The sequence below is a fragment of the Sander vitreus genome, chromosome 22 (genome assembly GCF_031162955.1).
Source record: "Sander vitreus isolate 19-12246 chromosome 22, sanVit1, whole genome shotgun sequence".
Lineage (NCBI taxonomy): Eukaryota > Metazoa > Chordata > Actinopteri > Perciformes > Percidae > Sander > Sander vitreus.
Window position 1 is genome coordinate 19,283,634 of NC_135876.1, and position 25,469 is coordinate 19,309,102.

General features: G+C 38.9%; 1 protein-coding gene across 3 annotated transcripts in view; it reads right to left on the reverse strand.

Annotated features, from left to right (window-relative positions):
- Positions 1 to 206: 206 nt before the first annotated feature.
- Positions 207 to 25,469, reverse strand: part of LOC144537043 (cadherin-7) — an 88,858-nt gene continuing 63,595 nt past the window's right edge. For 2 of the 3 annotated variants that reach the window (XM_078280457.1, XM_078280458.1), the window contains 3 exons: positions 14,740 to 14,857; positions 11,679 to 11,927; positions 207 to 1,968 (listed from right to left, as the gene is read on the reverse strand). In XM_078280457.1, coding sequence (XP_078136583.1) covers positions 1,454 to 1,968; positions 11,679 to 11,927; positions 14,740 to 14,857 — 882 coding nt within the window. In that variant the 3' untranslated portion in view covers positions 207 to 1,453. Of the gene's footprint in view, positions 1,969 to 11,678; positions 11,928 to 13,713; positions 13,754 to 14,704; positions 14,858 to 25,469 lie in introns of all 3 variants that reach the window. The other variant, XM_078280456.1, reaches the window with a different exon arrangement.

A 25,469-nucleotide genomic window follows, 5' to 3' on the forward strand; every position in this document is an offset into this window, starting at 1 on the left:
CCCAAATGCACAGAGCAAGGCACCATTTTTATTTTAATCATTGATTATTTTTGTTAGTAGTGGTTGTAATTTATTATCAGCAATAATCTTTATTTACCCTATGTTCAGATGGACTGAAAGAAATCCCTTCTGTCTTTTAAGGAACTGAACTGTCAATTTTATTTTCAGCAAAAAGGATAAAAACATCATTTGCACAATTCTGCCTCTTCGAAATAAATAGTAATACATATTGGTTGTACATGTCAACACCCAATTGTAACATCATTTGTTTAAGCTGGAAAAACAAATTATCATACAGTGTGTCCTTTCAACATCAATTAACAAACAAACCATGGACATTATTGATTTCATTTCTGAATGGCACTATACTGTATGCTGGACTCTGCAAACTACAGAAGCAAAATCCATTTACTTACAAACTTCACCCAGTTAAGGACTGTCACTTCAGAAACAAATTATTTTTCTAGAGTCTAAAAGGCATGAATCAAGCACAACAAGGACTGATCCTTCAACAAAGCTTCCTCATGTAGCAGACGATCCCAGGACCCCCCGCCTCGTACAAAAGCAGAACAACCAAATCCTGACATTTTATAGCTCAGAAATCATACATTGGACTTGTCAATAGAAAGGTGGAAGAAAAACAGACTCTGACAAACACTACATTGCAACATCTGCAAAATGTATTGTTAGGAGAATAAGAGAAATTATACTTACTATACTCCTGTTTCACCCAGCGGAGCAACAAACTGACGTGTCATTCTTTTTATTATTTGCAAAACTTATTGTCTTCACATCACTTCCTTAGCACATCAACTACTTGTTCATCATGAGTGCAGCTGCACTTTTCATATGTGTTGAGAGATATGAGACCATGAATAATGTGAAAAATGTTTATGAAAAACAGATTCTCATCACCCTGATCCCCAACCAAAAAAATTAAAACAAAAACACAGAAATTGTGATTAGCCGTCAGGGGACACAGCATTTCATGAGAAAGGTATTTTTTTTTTTTTCAGCACAAAGATAGCACAAAGGAATGCATCAAAGCAAGAGTGCTGGGCCCGCGCCCATCACTGGAATGAAAGGACAGGTGCCTCACCGTAAAAATGCTTCAATATGTATGCATTCTGCAGTCAATGTTTGGACTGGAGCCCAAAATCTGAAACCTTTAATGTCTTTTGCACACAAGGTCTCCTCCTCAGTCAAGCCACTTTTGAAGTCTGTGTCAAAACTCACCATGTCACGCTTTTAAAAAATCCACACTAGGAGGTAAACAAACCAAAAACCTTTTGAAGTCAAAGTGTTGTTTTTTTTCAATCTCTCTTGTGTTGTCTTTGAATTTATTTCCTCTGATGCACTAAGGCAGACAAAATCATTTTCTCTGACAATAAATTACTCTTATTTTTTATTTTTTTCCGTAAGTCTGAGAAATGTTAAGAGAGACATTTAGGGGCTATGAGAAGACACTGGTGCCGTCACTGTTGCCATACAGGTCAGCCAGCTTTTTGAAGCGTGGTCCCCAGTTGCTGAGATAGTCATAGTTCTGATCTGAGTCTGTACTTAGTGACTCCAAAGAGCTTAGTGACTCTGCAACAGAGCCGCTGCCTTCAAAAGCATATGTCTGCAGAGAGTCATACGGGGGAGCTGACGGGTCCACATCAGCATCCTTAAGTCGCTCCCAAATAAACTCTCGAAACACCACGTTGTCTGGTAGGGATTTATAGGACGGGCGGGTAGTTGATGGGTAATGAAAGAAGGTGGGAGTATCTGGTGTGACGTCTCGCCTAACGTTGGGATCTCTGATGACGTTTAGGTTGCGGAGAGCAACCATGTCGAAGGCCTCTGTGTCCTCCTCTCCCCCACCCTCGTCGTCGTAGCGGACAATGTTCTCTCTGATGTCCCTCTCCTCCTCAAGAATCAGAGGCTCCTTCCTCCTCCGACGCATAGTCACAATTAGCAGAACCATCACTGCAGAGAAAGGGAGAAGAGATGTTGGAGTCAATATTGACTGACAACGTGCATATTTTCTGTGCCAGTCAGCTGGAAAGATGCAGGGATATGTGACTTGCTGAATACAGTGTGAAATTGATTCCCAACCAGGGGTGCTTGTACACCAGGGGGTACTGCTGAAAGTAATGGATAATTGGTTAAAACATCCAGCTTCAATCTCTCCAAATGATACTGGTCGACAGTTAAATTGTATGTATATTATTGAAGGTTAACAATATCCACTTTTACGTAATTGTCAGCGATAAATAATATCATGTTTAAAATCAAATTTAAAAAAACTAATTTGAAACATGACGGCGGTGTCAGTGAACGGGGTATTTGAACTCATTTGGCAGGGCTGTGACGGAACAACCACTGCACTATGAATCCAATTAGAGTTCACAAAACTAAACCTGCAATGTAATATATTGTGTCCCTCTGTGGTTTCCACCACCTACACTCTTCTTCTAGACTTCTAGTACAAAACACCACCAAACTGGAATCTCTGTCCCTCTGAGATCTTACCAGAAGCCTTCCTCCAGCCCCTGTTCCCTCTCCCATACATTATTGCTGAAAATAACTCTACGCCCAAGCAAACTGGCAAATGGCTAATGATCTTCTATCCATCAATGTCAAGCTGGTGCCAATGAAATATCGCTCCATGGGCCCATATTTCTTTTTCTCCTCAACGTCGAGCTCCTGCAGGCAGCCGAGAAAGAGGCCCAGGAACCGAATTCAAACACCACTTCACAACCTCTAATAAGGGAGCAAATGGAAGAGATGGAAGGGAGGGAAGTGTCACATGGAAAGGCTGCAGGAGATGAATGGATAGCTTCCTGTTGGCTATTTGGTGACTGCTGGTACCATGCAGCATTTTTTGTCAAAATACTTGGAATGGGCCCTCCACTCTAACAACCACTGCTAATAACTGTGACATTTTTTCTTAGTGCTTTAAGACAGAACGGCAAACATTTCTGTGGAAGATTGTTTCCTTTAATTTCAGGAACTCGAGTCTTTCTTTTATTCAATTCAGTAGGGCTTCTCCAAAGGGAATTACAAAGTGGCACATTGAAATAGAATATTCTCAGTGCTTTCCAGCAAAGCTCTTTAGGGTTTAATGCCTCGAAGACAGCCACGATGCGTCACAGACTGGAAGCGGGCCAACATCCAATCACGTCCTACTAGGATGAGCAGGTGGATGGCCGGGCATACAAATAGTGAGTTTGTGTCAGGTACCAAGGGTCCTTTAAGAAATGATTTCCAGCCCAGACAGCTAAGCAAAGACACAAAACCCTGATACAACTCTTCATAACACATTTACTGATGATGTACACTAAATGAAAAACAGAAGCGAGGGAGATCAATTTAGTGTTACAAAGGCTTTTTGCTGTAATTGAATTGTTTAAAAGATTTAACCGGCCCAATCGATACTGAACAAGGTGAGTTTTCTGTGCTGCCCTTTTCTTACATGCATCATTGAATGCACTTTCTCATTAGAGTATTTTTTTTCTCTCTCCATGCTGTGTGATTCTGGTGAAACTGGGACTGATTATCCACTCATTTTGTGTCTCTGTGCTGCAGTGCAATTTCTAAGAGAGGTATCAATCAGCAACTGTCTGAAAAGAAAAGAGGATTTATTTTTAAACTTTTCTGCAACAGTTGTGGCTATGTTATTTGGTTACAGTGGGGGAGGATGTATTCAGATCCTTTACTTAAGTAAAAGTACTAATACCACACTGTAAAAAAAATACTCTGTTATGCATTGAAACTCAGTTGGTACAAGGTAATGTCACGTACTTCAATCAGTCAGGATTTAGCAACATTTAAATCCAAATATAATGACAGTTTAATTGTTGCTTATGTTGCCAGGGCACTGTCAATAACATCTGAATCTATTCACTGTTTAACTCTAAATAAACACTATTTAAGAAGATATATATATACTTTTCTAACATTTGATTTTTGCATACTTAGTCATTCCTATTTAATGTCATAAGAAATACTAAAGTTTTCAGGAGCTTTAAAGCAGTGGTCGCCGAGGTTGAAAAGGATGTCCCACAATAATTAGGTGTGCTCAATCAAACTATTGATACCAATAACTTGTCAACTGATTGTTATTGAGAAATTAGTGAACAGTCAATTGTTTCTTAAGGCCATTCAGAACGCTTCTATCTTCAGTCTTCTATCTGACTGAACAGAGCATCCTGCCACAGTTAGGTTCTGATTAGTCTCGCATTGCCAGACCTTCCAGCACAGCGCTGTGGAGGAGATCTGACGAGCAGTTAACCATAAATCCACCGGAGTTTAAAATTCCAACACAAAGAAAGTGGAAGGTAATGAATATCCGGCTGAAAGAGGGACATACGGCGTAATTACCGCTAGCATCAGAGCAATCCCGGAAGTGGAACGTTGTGGATATAGACTACGTTCTGATTAACAGCTTAATTTAATGGGAGATTAATTAACCAGCTGTTCAGTATTTGCTGTACATTTAAAAACAGCATGGGGTTATTCATGGCCAACTTTTACACAAAGCTGGACCGAATGTTTTTTTTAATATAAATTATGGAAGTTATCTGCAATCATGTTGCCAATTTAGGAAGACTCAAACCACTTTTTTTTACCACTACCGTCTAGTCTAATTCAAACTCAGTGATGGGAACAGCAAGTTAGTTGGTCAGCCAGCCTTGTAGTACTGGTTCATTTACGTCGTGTAATGCCAAGTAAAAAATTTATAGTTTTGAGTATTTTTCTTATCAAAATCCCTGTCTTCACTGTCACTAGCTTATGGGTCATAGTAGCTAGCAGACGTTAAATTAGAACACCCCACATTTTTGTTCCCTTTCTAAAACACTTTGTGTGTTTGACGGTGTATGAGGGCCATTGTAGGTTAAAAAAAAAAAAAAAAAACAGAAGCGGGGGTGGGGGGTAATATTCCAAGAATAAATTCAGAATTTAAGAGATTAAAGTTGTAAATTTACAAGAAATCAAAAACTCAAATATTATCTGAGATTGAAGAGGTACATTTAAGAGAATAAACTAACACATTTACAAGAAAAAAAACTTGAATATACTCTGATGTTATAAAGCCATAAATTCATTGTTTGGTCTGTAGAATGTCAATGTGATATCTTCAAATTGCTTGATTTGTCCCACCAACAGTCCAAAGACATTAACTTTACAGTGACATAAAACAGAGAAAAGCAGCCAATGCTCACATTGAAAAGGTGGAACCAAGAAATATGTGGGGTTTTGTTCCCTTTATAAATGACTTAAACAATGAATTGATTATATAAATAGTTGCGAGTGACAATTGTTTTAGCTCTAGATACTGACTTAGTGACATAAAATTGTAACTACGAGAACAGAGAATAAGAAGCATGGAAGACTTTGCAGCTTCCTAAATATAAAGCTGACTTTGTAGCCTTTGTCTCCTTATTGGCTAGACGTTTGAGTTTATTGAGGTGGAAGTCTCCTGCGCCGCCTTCTCACTCGTCTTGGATCAGGGACATCCTTCAGTTTGTGAAGTTGGAGAAAGTTAGGTGCTCGATACATGGTTCTCTTGCAAAGTTTAATAAAACTTGGGGTCCATTTTTTGCACATGTTGAGGGATTGATTTTTTCCAGAGTAGCTACCCTGATCGTCTACTAATTGTGATTTTTTTCTTGTGTGAATTTGTAATTTTTTTTTATCTCTGTGTAAGTGAACATATTGGGCTTTTATTTAGCAGTGGGTGACCATTTTGTGTTTTTGTTTTGTTCTGTGTATTTGTTCTTGGTTTTTTGTTGTTGTAATTTTTTACTATTTAAACTATTACTATTATTCCTTATCTGATTTCATTTTATTTATATATATTTTTTTCTTATCTTTATTTTTCTACTTGAAACTTGTACTTGACACTGTTTTGACTCTTGAAATGTTACCTCTTGACTTTGTTTTACGTCACTGAAAAATCATTAAACAAAAAAAAAGAAGCATGGAAGAGAGCCGGCAGGAAATAAGAGGTGTCTAGACACGTGAAGAGCTCTCATGCGACCTCATCAACATGACAGATATCACTCTTCTGCATGGATGACATTACAACAAAATGCATTATGCACCGCAACTTGATGAAGGGCAGAAAAACAATCAGAATCCTCAAACACAAATGCTCCAAGTTGTTGGCATCTTTATCAGTGCTGCTGTGTATGTTTGCTGCATGACTCAAACATATTTTATGGTTTCTTTGTTGTTGCTGATGTTATCTGTCACACTGTGTATCTGTCCAGATTATGTGCTTGTGCTTCTTTACTGTCTTGTTTTTAGTTTTTGTTTTGTTCTATGTATCCTGCTGCAAGCTGTTAACATTTTTTCCTCCAAATTCCCTAACACACGTCTTTTTAGCTTTTGCCAGGCTGTCATTATGAAGACAACTCTTGTAATTGAGTCGCTAAGTAAAAAAAAAAGGGCTGATTACCTTTTCTTCTTTTATTTTTAGCATGTCAACCAGTGTGATATCAAATAATTACACTGTTTAAACACACAAATGTGCAGCTTACAATGTGCACAGTGGAGCTTAAAGATCAGATCTAGAAAAAGAAATTGTCCGCCGTCTGAATACAGACACATAAATAGAGACACAGACAGAGGGGCTAACACGGGAGACAGACGGTAAAATAAAAGACAGATGAATGGACATGAAGATTTATAGAATGAGGCAGATACGCAATACTCAGACAGAAATAACTGTCTGGAGATTTGGAGTGCTACGTAATGTCCTAATTGGCCCTCTGGAGGATTGAACCATACCTGACCTGTTCTTGGGGGAAACAGGCACTGGATCTTAACAAGATAATGATCGTCTCAGTGGTTCTGATGCATCATCCAAAAGTGACAGTATCATTAAAAAAGGTTTTAAATGACATTTACAAAAACAAAACAAAAAGCAGTTGTACCGTTGCATTTTCAGAAATATTTCTGCGAGGAGCAGAGGACAAGCTCTGTAATTAAATCTAAAAATATCAACTTATGATTAATGACCACTTAGTTTATGAGTACGTAGAGCCAACGCTAATGTGCATTCAGCTCTGTGTGGATTAAAGGCACTTTGAATCAACTGTTGTGATTGAAGCTCCTAGACACAACTGACGAATCCTGTGGCGCTCTGAAGCGCTCTCCACTCGCACCATTGTATTGTAGTTATTAGACTGGCGACAGGTAACTAGAATCATTGAGGCAGGTAAGAGTGTGTGATGGAGGAGAAAAAGAAGCAGATTAGGAGTGTGTTCAATTTTGAGGTAATTTTTACTTTTCTATTTTCAACATTTTAGAGGCAGATACTGTATGTACTTCCCTATATGCTATTTATGCTTGTATGCTATGTATGTGTGCTTCCCTATATGTACTTGAAAGCTTTAGTTACTTTGCAGAATATAAATCAATTTATAACCTACAATATAAAATTACATGGTAAGATACCCAGAAGTACTGTATGTAAAGTAGTTGAAATTAGCTCTAGCTTTACCAGCTGTAACATTAACGAGATGAAAACATTAATGTATCACTAATTAGAATCCAGTAATATAATATATGTTTTTCTGAAATGAGCCATTGTGTATCTGAGTACTTTTACTTTAAGTATATTTTGATGGTAATACTTTTACTTAAGTAAGATTTGGAATGCATGCATTTTACATGTAACAAAGTATGTTTATACTGAAGTATTACTACTTTTACTTCAGTAAAAGATCTGAATACTCCATCATTATTTAAGACAGCATCTGAGGACGACAGCAGCTTGGGTCTTATTCGGGCTTGTGAGTTATCCAAAACAACACAATCACATGCAATCACAGCCTCAATTGCTACCTACAGATTGAAAGAGGTCTTGATGGAAGAGCATCAAGGAAGATCAGAATAAAGGATCACACATGGGCTGTTAATACAAGGGAAGAAGGGAGTGGGGAGGGATATGCACAAAGAGGAAACAGAGAAAAGAAGGAAAGAGGCTGATCCAATTGAGCAAAACAGACTGATGGGGACAACTAAGGACACGCATGCATGCACGGACGCACGCACGCACACACACACACACACACACACACACACACACACACACACACACACACACACACACACACACACACACACACACACACACACACACACACACACACATAGTGCGTCTCACTATCTTTGTGGGGACCCATCATTGACATAATGCATTCCCTAGCCCCTTACCCTAACCTTAACCATCACAACTAAATGCTTAACCTTAACCCTTACCCTCACCCTAACCATAACCTAATTCTAACCCTAATCCTAAAACCAAGTCTTAACCCTCAAACAGACCTTTAAACTTGTGGGGTCCAGCATATTGGCCCCACAAAGCTGTCGGGACCCCACAAGTACACTGGACTCCTGGTTTTTGGACCCCACGAATTTAGATAAACAAGAACACACACACACACACACATACACACACACACACACACACACACACACACACACACACACACACACACACACAGGCGACTTGGAGGTATATTAAACTGGAGGCCATTAGTTCTAAGCCTGTGGCCTCAGGCCATGCCGTGCAGAATAGAGCCAGCTTTCATTAGCGATGCTGAGTTCAGGGTTGTAGCGCCACATACTGTATTTCCCCCTGTTGCTCTTCTGAAGTTTTCATTTACCAAGAAAAGTATTCTCTGTTGCAACACAAGGAGGGCAAACTTCAAGAGGGCTGGATTAAAAAGCAAAGTTGACCCCGTCAAAGAACTCATTTCGGTTATGCCGTTTAGATCCTCTTCAGCTTTCAATGAAGATCACCTAAGCGTTAAACTACGACGCTTTGTCTGTAGGTTTTATGAGCAATAATGCAGCCAGGATGTGACGGCTCAGTGCTGCATTATCTTTAAGGTTATGTTAATGAATTCTCATTTACAAGTCTCTTTGCTTACATCTTGGTGTTACACTAGACAACAGAAGTAGAGGAGTGCCTGTCCTTGAAATGCAGTATTCCATACAGCACTTCTCTCTATGACCTCCATGAAATACTATATATACTACTACTATATATAAAATACACTGAAAAGTATCTGGGGGAAGGCCCAATGAGAGCTCCTTTTAGGAGGGAAAATGATTTAAAATCTAAACTCTAATCACTGACTCAGGCTGCCTTCCTTCAGGCACTGCATTCCTCTCAATGAAATTACACTGTATTTTTCAGTATAGTGTGCTCAAACGCAAGAGGAGCAGGGTCACATAAATGACACATAATCATAACTGGCAAAAAAGGGTTAAATTTTTTTTAATTTTTATTCATATACAAATATTTTTTAGAGTAATGCCATCACAGCCAGTCTGACAAATCTCTTTCATTTGTCAAACCAAATTAAATATCTTCAATAAAGTCAAGGTAAAAGCCTTGGGTGACCACGTATTCCATCAGACCCATAGAATATATTCGTATTATCTACTGGGTCCAGATAAACACTCAGGCAAAAATGAAAATACTCCTCCAAAACCCAGTATGCCAACTCTAGTTAATTGATCCTGTTGGCAGGATTTCAGTGGTATTTTACTTGTGAACATCCAGGCTACTATTCAGAGCTGGCTGACCTCCGTCACATGCATCTACCAAAGAGGAAATATGACGGGAAGATATCTCCCTCCAGGTTTGACATGTGCAAGACCTCTACATGCAACTCTGTTTTTGGCAAAGCTTTCCTCACACATTCACCCGCCTGCAAAATGCATAATAGCGAAGATGAGTCTGAATGGGTTGGTAATACTGAGGTAGTGCAGCACTCTATATCTGACATCTATCTATCTTAAGTCTGAACTTAAATCCTGAACTGTAAAGATTGTTGGCTTAAATATATTCCAGCTGCAACGAAGCCTGCGAACTACTTCAGACAGACAACTCGAAAGTAATGCTAGTCTATTTAAGATATTAAAGCCCTGCCCGTTCTTTTGATTTGCTTAGGGACTGTACAATCATCATTATTATGGGTCAGAGAAAGACGAGGGCTTGTATTTTTTCTTTCTGCTGAAAAAAGAGTAGTCTGAATTTTATTGGAGAGAATGTAAGGGTTATTATCCCAGACTCATTCCTCCAAGAAATAATGATAATCTGATCTTAACATATCAGGCTATAGCATCATCTGATTTCATTCATATTCTGTTTTATTTCATAGCCTAATATTCAAAAATAGAGAGTGGCTGGAATATTTGTACATTTGTTATTCTTGTCATTATTATATCATTTTGAGATATTGGAAAGGAGGGTATTGTGTCTGTTTTGTCTTTCCTTTTAAAGTGCTCATATTATGCTTTTGGGCTTTTTCCCTTTCCTTTATTGTGCTATATATCTTTTTTTGTGCACGTTATAGGTTTACAAAGTGAAAAAGCCCAAAGTCCACCCCAAAGGGACTTACCATCTCCAACAGAAAACACTGTTCACAAACTGCTCCAAACAGCTCTGTTGTAGTCTAGCCTTTACTTCCGTGACAAATGGCGTCACTTTGTAAAACACGTTCTAATGCTTGCTTAGCTGCTAACATGGCACGCCCTCATACTCATACCTCATATTATCTAGCTACTGTGCATGTGCGACTCCCAACACAAGTGCAATGCCTCACTCTGTAGCTAAAACAGAAAGCTCAACACACGGGGTGAAAAGAGGAGCTGCAGCAATGTGCAGTACAACAAAAATATGGTGTTTTTGGAAAATTAAACCATGTAAACCTGTTCTGGTACAATCTCTAAATACAATTATGAACCTGAAAATGAGCATAATATGAGCACTTTAAGTCAATGGGAAGGTCCAGAGAAGTTATAAGTAACACTGGGTTGGTTCTTGAAGATTCTGCCCCCATTGATGCATCGCGATGTGGACCTGGACGATTCTGCATCGATGCAGTGACAGACCATAATAGATTATTCCCTAATTGATGTTACTTGTTGATTTTCCGGTCAATGCTTTTTTTGTTTTTGCCTTTTGTCTGTTGTCTGCTGCGTTCAGACTACGCTACAATCAGGAAGTGTATTTTTCAAGAGCAGATAGAATCAAAAGGGGAGTTCATATATATCTGACGCCTTGAATTTGTCGATGAAAACCATGTGTAGCAATATATAATAATATTGAGGACGTGACGCATCGTGACACATCGTGATATTGAATCAATTTGAATCATTGATAGGATAATTGTAGTCGAATCAAACCGTGAGACCAGTGAAGATTCACACCCCTAAGTAATATCTACATCGACAGTCGATGTCTTGGCTCTTTCAGGTGGAATTTGTGTGTTTTGCAACATCAGTAGCTAATAGCTGCTGATACTACTGGTTGTTTTATTGCTATACTGCAGATCTACTAGATGTCTTAGCTTTTAGCTTGTTGCTAATTACTGATTATGTGCTGCTGCCATCTACCAATATGCTGTAATTGTATTGACATTAAATGCAAATTAAGGCATTATACTGAACTGAGGTCAGTTTTCAAAATCAAATCAAGTTATATTGATGAGTAACTACAATTAAATAGTTGAATAAAATGTCTTAATATCTGACAGGGTTAGTGGAACTGTGAAAAGATCACCTCTACAATAATGATCACTCTGAGCTTTACACTAACCTCTTCAGCTACATAAAAAAAAACACCTATACAGTAATTGTTACCTCTGACACTGAGGTCGTATAGATCTTACCCAGAAGTGTGATGATGCAGCCTAAAATAGCCAAGAGGGCGCCGGTGCTCAGGCCAGTCGCGGTGTAGGCCACAGCTCCACAAGACAAGGCCACGCCGTCAGAGTCACAGTCACACACTCGCACTGAGAGTGTGTTTGTGCTGCTGAGGGCAGGACTTCCGCTGTCCACAATCAACACCGGCAACCGATACACAGCTTGCTCCCGTCTCCTGAAACCACCTCGCTTCGTCAGTATGGAGGCTGTGTTGTCTGCAAAGTAGAGTAACAACATACATCGGTCAGACTTTTAAGAAAGTAGCCTGGCAAGCTGTGTTTAATTTGCTTGTTTATTGGTTTCAAATGAACAATGAACTGCATATATATATATATATATATATATATATATATATATATATATATATATATATATATATATATACATGACTGGCAGGAGGCTTAGCTTCTATTGTGTAATGATTGCTGTGCAGTTTGAAATGATTTTACAGTATTACAAGCAGGAATGCCAACAGATGGTGTCATTAACACAATTCATTATATGGCACACTGCGGCGCCTCTCCCGGTCTTGACCACCTGTTGGCTAATAACAGCTTTGGTTTGGTGGAAAAAAATCGTATATGAAATCTTATTTTCCTTAGCGTTATGAGAGAGAAAGAGGCAGCCAGAGGAGAACAATATATTATTACACCAGCAAAAAAAAAAAGAGCCTTTTATGATAAATACTTTAATAGATTGAAATGCACTTTGAAATTGAGCCGTCACACTTGAAATGTACATTTCGCCTTGAAGGACAACTCCTTTGTTTTTTGGAATAATGTTCAGATTGCTCTTTGAATCTAAGAACACGCTAAAAATGAAAATAGAGATGGGTTCTCTTGTAAACGCCACATTAGACAAATCAACAAAAATGTTCTAACGGGTTAGGAAAAAACACATAGTTGGTTGGTGACAACAGTGATGGGTTTAAAATAGGGCTGTAACGGTTCCTGTATTCGTACCGAACCGTCACAGTACAGGGGTCACGGCCCGGTGCACACAGCTGCACGCAGATTACACGGTATTTAGAATGATGCACGTAATGTGGAACCAGAGTTCACAAGCATGCAAAACTTTTAGCCGTTAGCAACATGTACTGAGGTTAAAACACCAAGCGGATCAGTGTGCAAGTCAGTCCCACTGTAGTCTATATCCACAACGTTTCAATTCCGGGATTGCTCCGTTGCCGTCGGAAATTCTGCCGGATTTCACTCTTTTCAGCTCAGATCTCTGCAGGGTAAATCCAGACAGCTAGCTAGACTATCTGTCCAATCTGAGTTTTCTGTTGCACGACAACTTTTGAACATACACGTTCCACCACTGTGGCTCTGTCAGGTGCTTAGCGCCGCCCATGACAAATTGTGATTGGTCTATTAAAGAAATGCCAATAAACCAGAGCACGTTTTTCTTTCATTCTTTAAATATAGCCAAGATGGAACTGAAACACTCCTCCTAATGCACACGTTTTATTTAGTATTATTTTTAATGCATTTGTTTGTTTTTTCAGCTCTACTGATCTTGCACCGAACCATGACTCCTAAAAAGGGGTATAAACCAAACTTGTGACTTTTACTAACCATTACACCCCTGATATATATGTAATCTCGACATATTGAAACCAAGGTAAACATTGTATGTTCACAAAGAACCTTTCTTTAACAAAACTCTCAACTCTCTTCCAGCCAAATTGCTCTTAATCTGCTTAGAGGTTACCATTAAACATCCAGTTCATCATGTAACACAGGGCTGCACTCACATGAACTACTGTGGCACAACGTGGCTGCTGCTACCTCTGAGATGTAACATGGCAGCCTTAGCCAAGCTCAAACAAAACACTCAACATACATTTACCTGTATCAGCTCTACACGTTTTTATGATGAAGTCGGGCACAATTCTGATGTGGTTTCAAAGCTATGTGCAAAGTTTTCCTACATGAGCAGCTCCTTTTCTTCATCCGCCCACTGCTTTGCGTGTAGGTGGTAAGCAAATCATTATGATACAAAGGCAGTTTTCAGCCTCTGTGTTAAGGCTAACGTTATTCTGTGATATAGTACATGGAGACCCTGCTGTGGTGGATTGTGGCACAAATCTCATATGTGCTCCAGTTGCAGAAGGAAGTTTGTTTTTTCATTCAATTTTGATGAACAATTACAAAAAAAGGATAGCGAAGGCATTGTCATGGCAGAATTATGGTTTCATTTGGCACGGCTAGGCACGCTGCAGGGCACCAGTTACTCTGTACTTTTCTCCAGAGTCAGATTGCAGAGTAGATTATGTCCAGATGCAGGGCAGGTATAGAGAGCCAGAGTGAGCAATGGCCAAAGTGTCAATTGCATTGCTGCCAGGCTCAATTCAAAGGAAGTAGGCAGCAAATAGACCGTACCTAGCTTGACCAACACCCTTTACAGACTCCGATGGCCCCTTGGCAATTTTCTCAATGGAGTTATTTAATTTATAAGCTGAATGCAACCGGTTGATCTGACACGTGGAGCTTTGACAAGGACATAGATGTTCAGTAGTTAAGTTTAAATGGTTGACTGACTCTAGGGTTTCTGCAGCAAGTTAAATTTAAAGGTGGAGTCTGTGATTCTAATTCAATACATTTTTATGGTCATATTCAGCAAATATCCTCACGGTTTCTTGTCGTAAACATTCCTTCTGTTGACACTGGCCAATTTAAAGATCCCACCCTTACTGAGGTTTAAATTTAATGATAGGAGACAAAATCCACAGTTCTCGTTTGGTGCATAAATGTATGCATTATGTATTATTTTGGAAGATATCAATTTGATTTGCCTAACTCAGAAAAGCTTCATATAATATATATTATTCAGATAAGCCAACTTACATTACTGACAGCAGAAAAATATTTGACATTTTACTTGTAATATCTTCTAATGTATTTTTTTGATAAAACAGAATTCAGTGCTTTAAAAAAAAATTGCAGATAAAAAAAGAATACATTTTAACTACAGATAATCACAAAATAACAGTAACACCAGGTAATTGTGAGGAATAACACAGACCTTTGTTATCTCGCAGGGTGAAGTTGAGGTTGCCGGCAACAGGTGCAGCCAGGGCGAAATAAAAGCGGTGACCGCTCAGAGGTTCGTCCTTATCCACTGCACTGATGGTCTGAATCACCTGAGGACAACAAGAAGATATTCAAGATTAGTTTGCTTGGTGATGTTCATCCGATCTCACTGGCTGATTAGGTGTTAACTGAAGCTGCAAATTGTGTGCATGCAGTATAAGAACTATGGTATCAGCTTAAGGAAAGCCTTGTATTTGCATCGCTTTTCACTCTGTCTTAGATTTATTTACATGGAGGCATCAATCTTTCTTAAAAGGCCGAGCAACAGTGTGAGTGAACTGGAGAAAATCAACTTGATTCAGATTTTTTTTTATGTTTGGCTGCGGTTTTGTGTCATTTATCTCTTTAAGTACAGTAAGTGCTTATTTGGCAAGAGCTTGGCAACCTCTTAGGGAAATGTTTTCTTTTCGGAAGTGATTTCTTTGGAACAAATCATTGTCTACTACTCTCTCTCCCAGCATCTATCTATAACATACATTTAGTCAAATAACAGTCTGATGCAGGAAAATAACAACGGCTATCATAGTTCCTTTGGGCAATAAACAAAAAAATTAACTGGCACACAGTTTTTTTTTTTAAATTATCGGCTTCTATGAAAGAGTGGAAATGCCCTTTTATTGTTACAGTTACACATCTATTTTTTGGAGCCATATATTAAACTCAAGAAATAAAGAATGAAACAAAGTTTTTTTTTTAAAGTAGAATAGAAAATAATAATAGTCATTTAACAATAATAGTCATATTGAAACAAAAACAAATATTTTTTTGGGTGATTTTCAATAAGCCATCGCTGGCTCGTTCCCTTATAAGTAAGTCCTATACACTTCACTTTGGGCACATTCACAACTTGTGGATAAATTTGGCTTTATTGAAACTATATTATCAATGTTATCAGTATCACCAGGGTGCGACATTTTGTCCCCAACAGGGATCAAAATAATTCAGCAGAGGCAGGGATATGTAGACCAGAAAGGGGGAAATCCAACGCATCCCCCCCGGCAAATCACACCCTGAGTATCACCCTGTATTACCTCAGTAGGGACTGTATTCCATTTGATAAAGTCTTAATATATATTATAAAGACAACAAATACACAATGAAATAACAAACTTATCATATTGACAGTTTATAATCAGAAAACGTTGTGTTCCTAGACAATTTTCAGGTTTTGTACAGAATTAGTAGCAATGCTACCTTCACCATTAATGCACATTTCTTTCTTTCTGAAAACTGCGGTGTACCCTGGGAATAATTATTTTTACATACATGTTAACATACTTAAACTAAATGCAAGGAATATTTTATTAGGTTGACTCACTTTCCAACAAAATATCACAGGTCAAAATGTGATCTTGAGAAGACCATTAAAGGGGTAATATATGTTACACACATTCTTCTTGGTCTAATATCTAAATCACATTCACGCCTGCATGTATTTATAAATAAATATTTATAAATAAACTCAATGTCAGGTCAGTCCTCTGACTGTTACTGTTCAAAATGAATGCATATGCTATGCAGTCAGGCATTCATTATTACAAGTATGAAAATGACTCATGTTAATAACTGCTCTTGCTCGAGGCGATGCAAGAAAAACATTCATATCTGTGAGTAAAACAATTGGATGCTATTTGTTTCAGCCCACTTTATTTCGCCTCTGAACCAGGGACTAAACAGAATTGTCCTCTCTTTTTTATAGACCAGTGTTGACAACTATAAATAATGCAGGAATAAATTCTTCAATATTATTACCAAATAAACCAATTTATTTACACCTACCAGCATGTACTGTAATGCTTTTTTATTCATACAAACATGGTATCTGCAAATAGAATTATCTTTTTTGAGCAAAAAAACCCACTATGCTTTAATTTTTTCTGTGCAGCAGCACTTAGAAGGAAAAAAGAAAGAAAAATCTCCTTCGGTACATGCTGTACAGGAGGAGCATATCACACACAAACATGCCATATGGACGACAAATGATAGCCACCAAGACGGCCATCAAAGTGAGAGTTACTGCAGCTGTGTCCTTATAAATTTAGATCAAGTCTCCTGAATCCTTTGTAGGCAATCTAGAAACTCAACCCTGTGACAACTCACACCCGTGGATGGGTTCCAAGAGATTCTTAAAAGCAATTCACATTAAATTATCTCATCTTATAGCCCCAAACAGCTCTGCGTCAAACATCGAGACAAAAACAAAATTATGAAAGAATAAAAAAACGGGGGGCGAGGAAGAAGAAAAAACTAAAAACCAATGATCCATCAGTGCTGAGAAATGGATTATCAGTTGTCAGCTGTAATTAAATGCTGCTGGTTACAAGCTGTCAGGTATTAGGGGTTGGTGTAGGTGGCAAACCACATCCTGCCAATTATTAAAACTGGCAGGCTGGGTGAAAATCATGAATATTTTACTCTGTTTCTTAACTAAATTAAAAAAAGTTTCTTCTTCATCAGCAAAAGTAATGACAAAGTATGCTTTTTCTGTTTACTGTTAGGCATTGCAGCGCAAGGGAAATGTACATGCGGTGCAGAAATGCAAAGAGGTTATCTGCTCTAGTGCAAGAACATTTGGCATATCTGTCTGCATATACAGACAGAAGTGATGTTTGTATAAGCACCACATCAGTGACACAACCTCTAAGCACCTACACATGCAGTGTGTGCATGCGCGGCTGCATATCATGAAAGCTGCTATTGATTCTGGAATCACAATAACTCACATACCTCTCACTCTGTTATGGAAATTTCACATCTGATAGAAACCTTTCCTTGTGGTTCTTACACCGCCGATGAATCCTATGCACAATTTGAACCCTTTGATGTCCTTAGAATATTGCAGATGGATTCGGAGCTTATCTCTAGGAAGGGTTTCATTCCCCTCTGCTGAGGAAAAGGACTGTAAATCATCCTTAAATCAAACACTTTGTAATGTATAATGCCTTTCATTAGTGTGGCTCTGATGCAAGGCGTTCCCGAGAACCTTTGGTGGGGAATTCTCTAATGGCTCGAGTAGCAGACAGAAGGAGAGAGGCATGGATGTAGACATAAATTCTCGCTGAAAGACATTAACGGCAGCGGCAGACTGATGACTGTGGAAGGCAAGACTGAGGAGGCTTCTGAATCACAGAATTAAAGGTTTTTGGAGTTTACACATAGCTGCACGTCAGATCACTGATGGATATAAATGGACAAAGGTGTCTCTGTTGGTCGCTTTGGAGGACGAGGGGGAGTAGGGGAATGTGCAAACAACAGAGGCATGCACACACATTTCTGTACATATTCATTGCTACTGCAAAGATTGTCGCTTTGCAGTGACTTATCTTAAATATAAAGTAGTGCTGTCAAACGATTCAAATATTTAATCGTGATTAATCACATTAATGTCATAGTTAACTCGCAATTAATCGCACATTTTTATCTATTCTAAATGTCCCTAGATTTCTTTTTGTCCAAATATTTTTTCTCATTTTAATACTCTTATCACAACGACAGTTCACAACGACAAAACACACAGATCACTTTGGTCTTGTCAATGGAACCATTTGGCAACTTTTTAAAAGTAAACTTTCCATTCAGAATCTTATTGGCATCCATTTCGGCGTCTCGCGCTCGCCATCCACTCAAAACGTAACGTTAGCCTACTACTCTTTGGCCGGCTCGCAAGCCCAAACAAGTGTGTTGCGGCGTGCCTGTTGTTTTGTTTCCGGTCTAGCTAGATCCGGTGTTGTGTTGTAGTTTTTCTAACGTTAGTTAACTAGTTGTTGCAACAGCATGTGAATAAAACTACAAAGTTTGCTATGCCAAAAAGAACGTTAATCTCGCGATAAAAAAATGTACGCCGTTAAAATGGGTATGCGTTAACGCCGTTAATAACGCGTTTAACTGACAGCACTAATATAAAGATATATGCTGTGTATTGAAAACCTTTGGGGTGGTGGGTGCGCGGTCACGGAAGGCTTGTATCCAATGGACTCGCCGACAGTTTTGTTGTCATTACTTAGAATTCATCATGGGGCCGTCAGAAACTACGCACTATAGCTTTAAAAATCCGATAATTATGTATGTGTCGATATTATTCTTTTTAACATGACCAGATTTTTTCATTTTTTTTAATTTAAATTGTGACCAAGATACATATCAGGCGGGACATTTTACAGTTGAACAATCCACTTGTAGTGGACAAAGTATGTACTTTTTTCCCCCTTAGATACCAGCCGACATATACACTGATGCTGGTATATCTGCAATAAGATAATATCGATCTGACCGATTTATCGATCTACCTCTAATGTCAACTTGCGACCCCTCATCACAGGTTGCATACTCACAATCAAAGAGTGATATTCCCTTTCCATGTTGTTAAAATTTTTCAAATATTTTTAAACTTTTTTTTAAACTTATTTTACTCGTCACGAGAAGGGCACTCAGCTTGTTAAAAAAACTGTGACGTCATAGTGATGTCATCAGGGTTATCACGGCTTGGGCTTAGGACTAAACCTTTTTGGCTGGACCGCAGACAATTGGGGGCCAGTGATGAAGTTACACCATTGGTCGAGCTGGAGTTTCCCCATTGGCCGTTGCTCTTTCAAAATGTTTCGTGATCAATCATCTGATCCACTTTCTCAATACATACGTAGTTTCTGTATACGTTCATATTTTTCTGTATACGTGTTTCAAACATGGTGTTTCAATCCTATATTTGGAGGGTGTTGACACAGTTTGAAGAATATGTTATAAGAGTAGTGTAGTGCAATGGTTCTTAAAGTGGGGTCCAGGGACCCCCAGGTGTCCTTGAGGGGGTTCCAGGGGGTCCCCAGCAAAAAGTGGAATAATTTATTTTCACTTCAATTCCATCCATAAGTAACACAATGACAGAATGTATGACTGTTTTGGCCATGGCTTTCATAGACTTTCTGTAATAAAACATCTAAAAGCAAAAATCCTATCAGGTGGGGACCCTGGGACAAAATGTAATCAAATGGAGGTCCGTGGTCTAATTTCTGTCAGTTTGGGGGTCCTTAATGTCAAAAGGTTTGAGAACCACTGGCGTAGTGTATGGTCGAGCGAGAGAGAGGGAGAGAGAGAGAGAGAGAGAGAGAGAGAGAGAGAGAGAGAGAAAGAGAGAAAGAGAGAAAGAAAGAAAGAAAGAAAGAAAGAAAGAAAGAAAGAAAGAAAGAAAGAAAGAAACGTGATGGTTGATGCATTAAGAGCAGACAGCTGTTGCCGATCGGAGCAGAGGAGAAATTAATAGTTGTCAAGTGGTAGTTAATGTACAGTTTAGGTTTCAGTGTGTCTATGAATAAATGCTGCTGAAATGAGCAGCAACTTCAGCCTTGGAGGTAAAACAAAGTCTCCTCTTTGTTTGCCAACTACAGTCTGGAAGCTGGAGCAGGAAGGTTATCTTACGACTGGCATTTGAGGCTGTGGGCAGGTTCATAATAGTCATGGGATGTAACCTTGGTCTGGTCTGTTTAACAGTAACACTAGATGAGATGAGTAATCCAGAACAATAAATTGTTGAAAATAGCATGATTACGATGTTAAAGTTATTAAATAAAGCAGTCCTCAATTAGTGTCTCAAACATGTTTTTTTAATTAATAAATTAATAATTCCCTGACCTATGACCAGTGAGCACTGTAGCATAGTTTGCTAAATGAAAAATAAATATTTTTTAAGGACTGTTTCTGTTTATTCTCCACTCTAAGGTATTGGTATGAAACTTCCGGTATTATTTCAGGTGGATTATGAGACAATGGGCCCCTGGGCACGAACGCGTAAAAGCAGGCCAGGTAACCAACAGCACAGTAACTAAATTCACCGCCCTCTATCAACCAGTTTCTGTTAATCTAATGGGAATGGACATTTGTAGCCAACACAAGCTTTTCTTGCTTAAAAAATTACGATAATAGGCTAAACAATATTATATCAGCAATAAAAAGGGCATCCCCTGATTTTTGCAAGAGATGGGCCCCCTATGAAACAATAAATGCATAGTTCATAACAGCGACTTAACACAGAGGCTCTTGCTTAGGGGCCCCCTGAGCCCTTGGGCCGGGACCCGTTAGGCCCTTCCATTGATCCACCCATGGGTATTATACTGATGAGCTTCAGCTATCGTCAAAAAACACTGCTGTCTTTAATTCCAAACCAAATACTGAATCTGTTTTTTGTTTTGTTGTTTTACTTCAGTCTAGTAATTTGGATGTACATTTCTCCAGACATCGTACCACCTGGATGATTGAGCTGAAACTTCACAGACCAAATACTAACTGTTCACTGTCCACAAATAACATCCTGACAACTAAAATGTGTGTGTTCTCACCGGTGTGCAGTTCAAACAATCAAGATTTAATTCTCCCAAACAGCTGAAGTATGTTAGTAACTACAATGACCATAATTCATTGCACCTATGACACAAAGCATCTGTGCGGTGTGTCTGTGCGACTCTAACTGGAGAGACAGTTAGAAATGCGGCCTCTATGATGAGGAAAGAAATGTCAGCTAATGTAGCATGGCTAGACTGAGAGGCTTTGGTGTGTGAAAAATCTGAGAGATAACAAGCTTTTCCCTCTGTGACACCAGCAAAGTAAACACTGCGCTGCATTTTAAAATCTACTCCTTTACTTCTATTAAATCTAGAGTCTAGTTAGAAGTGTTATATTGCCTTATTGTCTATAAGTGTAACGATCAGATAGTCACCCGAGTCATAAAGTACTGTAAGATCAAGCCAGGCAGTTGAAAAGTTGAACTAAGAGTATAAATAAGCATTGCATCAAATAGGTTCCGCTCGTTGCCATAGTGACAAGACAGCTGTCACCGGGGGGTTGTGTTGGAAGGAAGGAAGAGGTGGTCCTGCGGTTTTTTACACCCTTCCTATGACATCGACGCCCCAAACATCACCCACATGTGGCACGCGTAACTTTATACACCGACGCATCAACAGCACCCGTTCACACATCCCACCCTGCTTTCATCACATACACAAACGCACAAATAATAAGTAATGGCAATCAATATGTACCATTAAACAAATGTCATCTTTGAATCTCTTTTCATTCTTTATAAGCCGATTTTCTCATTTCACATTGATTATCTGAATCATTTGCTGAGATTTGTTTTAACACGTTTGTTGGCGTGATCCTGACAAGCCGAAACTGCTGAGGCTAAAGTGATCTCCTGGTGAGATCTGATATTAAATTTTCTCCATGTTCCGTCTTTTTATAGAACAGACAGTATGCTGCCACACGGTGATGTCTTCCACTTCCCTTTGCGCCTTGACATATCTGTTTTCATCTCCCACCTTGATGCAACACATATAGTAAACTGATAATTTGGATGAAGACTGGAGGTGTGAAGATATTTCTTGTTGTTTGTGTGATTAATGTTGACAGTTAAGGCAGTAGTTAAGAGGTGGTAAATAAAGCAGTTTTGATCTGGGGTTATTTTTGATTCTATAATTATACTTTGTCTTGGTTTTATTTGAGGGATAATCATTCACTAAGTTTTGGAACAATAGTTCCCATGGGCTTCCTACATTTATGGAATGCAAACAGGAAGTATAGCATTGCAATGGGCTATAACTTTAGCCTATATTTGTTGAAATAATGGTACAGTAAATGGCACCGTTAAAAGTCATGCTGAATTAGCTATCAGAAGTTCCTGTTTGGAATTTACCCATGGATATACAGACAATTATCACTGGATCATTTTGATACTGAATAAAACTTTAAAAAATCATAAGTTATAAGGAGCGTCTTTTTTCTATGATTTCTAAGCTAATTAATGGGAAATCTTCCACAATGGATGTGAATGTGTGTTCAGATTTGACAGAGTTATGACTCAGAGAAAAAGTTAAATTTTGATGTTTGACGCATATTGCGACGCAAAACCAACTTTGTTTTAGAACATATGCAGAACGTCTGTTTCACCTCACGCATTATCCCGCCTCTCCCTCCAAACCCCCCTTTCAACTCTCTCACAGTTTGAAAACCCCCTGTTCTTGACCACCCCAACATTCACGAATCTCTGGAGGATGCTGACCCTCCTCAGGGATGCTGCAGGAGTGCAGGGAGGGGCAGGGGAGCAGCACAATGCCAAGTCCACCCATGTATGTAATGGGGACACTGAAGTGATTGTACAACGTGCCCCCCCATAATATCCCCACTCCCCCTGCCCCCTCCAGTCCATCATAATATCAATTAATATTATGGCAAAAGACAGACGCACCAATGATCCGTAACAAGTGGCATCTCTGGAGCGCGCCAGTGCCACAAGACAGCCTTAATTAGGCCTGAAAAATGGCAGGTTATTCCATCCCTGCACTCCCTGTTAATCTGTGCTACAGAGCCACAGAGTCAACCCCGTCCCCAACTGGCAGTTGTTATTATTTCATCTTTGTCGCAGCTGTGAATAAGCCAATGGGCGTGACAGCTAGTGGGCGGCCTAAGGTTTTTAACAAAGCTTTCCAGGGAAGCAGACAACTGTTCGCTGCTCCAGCCGGACATACAGTACACAACAGGAGCATTTTCAATTAATTAGGAATCGGGGAGATGGTGGCGCACACATCTGACAGGTTACGAGTCCACCCAGTCTGTCTGCTAACAGACAGCCGACAGCTAGTTGTAATTCAAACTGGGTTTGCGTTCAAATGTCAACCTCTCTCCTTCCCTTTGCTCTTTATTTGTTTTGGGGTGTAAATTTCCTCATGAAATTTCCATTTTGCCTGACTTCATTATTCAGTCTGAAGGTGCAATCCCACTGGTGCACTTCAGTGTTGCCCAAACACAAGGCTGTATTTGAATGGGATTAAATAGAAATTGGATTTTGTGAAAAATAAAAATGTGAAAAAGCACTTCTTGTCTGTTGTAGTCATTTACTCTGACAAAAGGGTAAAGGAGATGATGAAGCACAGAGGGATACAATCTTGTACTCAGGGCTTGTTTGTATTTTATAATGATGTTTCAGAATTACATTTATCTTATCTCTATAAGATAAATCTTCAATTATCTTCTTCTTGTTTTTATGTTACGTGTGGTGAATCCAAACAAAGTTCCTTACTAACTAACTAACTAACTAACTAACTAACTCATGGACGGAATATGAGACAATGGGCCCCTGGGCACAGACATGTAGGATGCCCCCCACCCTGTCCAAACTCCAATAGTGTCAAAGAGTCTATTTTTAGTAAATTTGCATTTTTTTGGCGTACTTTGTGAGTGTTTTGCATGTTCTGAGTTTAGTCATTTTGCATCTTTTTGTTGTGGTTTTGCATCTATTCTAGACGTTTTACCTTTCTATGTGGTTGTTTTGTGTCTCATTGTAGTAATTTTGCATCTAGTTTAGATGTTTTATGTTTTTATGTGCTAGTTTTGTGTCTCTTTGTAGTCATTTTGAAACTATTCTTTAGACGTCTTATGTTTCTGTGGTCATTTTGTTATTTGAAGTCGTTTTGTGTCTCTTAGCGGTCATTTTCCGTCTATTTTTAGTCGTCTAACGTCTTTTTGTTGTCATTTTCCAGCAACATAACTAACTAAAAAACAAACAAACAATCTAACTAACTAATTAATTAACATTCCCACACACAACCCCAGACACATACAAACTATAAGAATGTCAAAACTAGTTCGTACCTATAGCAGCTCATTTTATGACTGCGCCACTTTAAGACTTAATGGACAGAATTTGAATGCAGCACATCTCTTCGCCAGTTGGATGAGGACATAGGCCTCCGTCACCAACAGCTCCTCGCTGTACAGCAGCGTAGCTCCTAGCTATACCTAGGGGGGACCTCACAGCTCAGCTATCACTGGCATTGAGTAAGCAATCTGTCTGCTTCAGCTGAGTAATTACAGATTTGCTGCACCTTTTCCTGCTGATGATGCTGTCATGGGCCATGGCTGTTGCTATGTCCTGGGGGCTGGTTTGATTGTTGGGGAATTACTTTGTTTCAGTATTGTCATAGGCTCTGTGCCATAATTTATCAGGCGCCAGTGGGGAGAAATGTACAAATTATCTGTTGAATTTGAAAGTCAGGATATATTGATGGGTGATAGATGGTTGCTAGGGTTGTTCTAAATGTGATATTGCTGAGCAACAACACTCATCTCAAGATAAGTGGCGCATCATTAACCAAAAATAGACATTCAACTGTGGTAGAAACACATTTTTCAATAATGATGGCAAGCAATATAGAGGCAATGTTCATTGCAGCAAAAACTCTGTACCAAAAGGCTTGAAACTGATTCATTAGATTCAGATTCAGCAACATCTCAAAATACCTTAAGGTAGGTTGAATTGTGTGTACTCAACTTCATTAAGTTTTTTGGAAATTTTAAGTCAACAAAACAAATAAGAGACACACAGAAAATAAAACACAGCAACAACCCACGAAAGCTTCAGCTGTAAGGCTGCACATTGTGGTCAAGCATCATGTACACGGAAAAAATGCACACACGATTTCATTCATTTTTGCAAATGAAGTAATTCGCTATTTTTGTTCAGCCTCCCATGAGCACGGTGACAAACAACTCCGAAATATGAATGCAAATAGCATATTTAAAAGGGCCTAATAGCCATTTTCCAATATAATGCATCATTCTGATCAATTGTACTTATTCAGGTCTACACGCCTCCTTTACCCTCCGCCTCTGATTGTATTT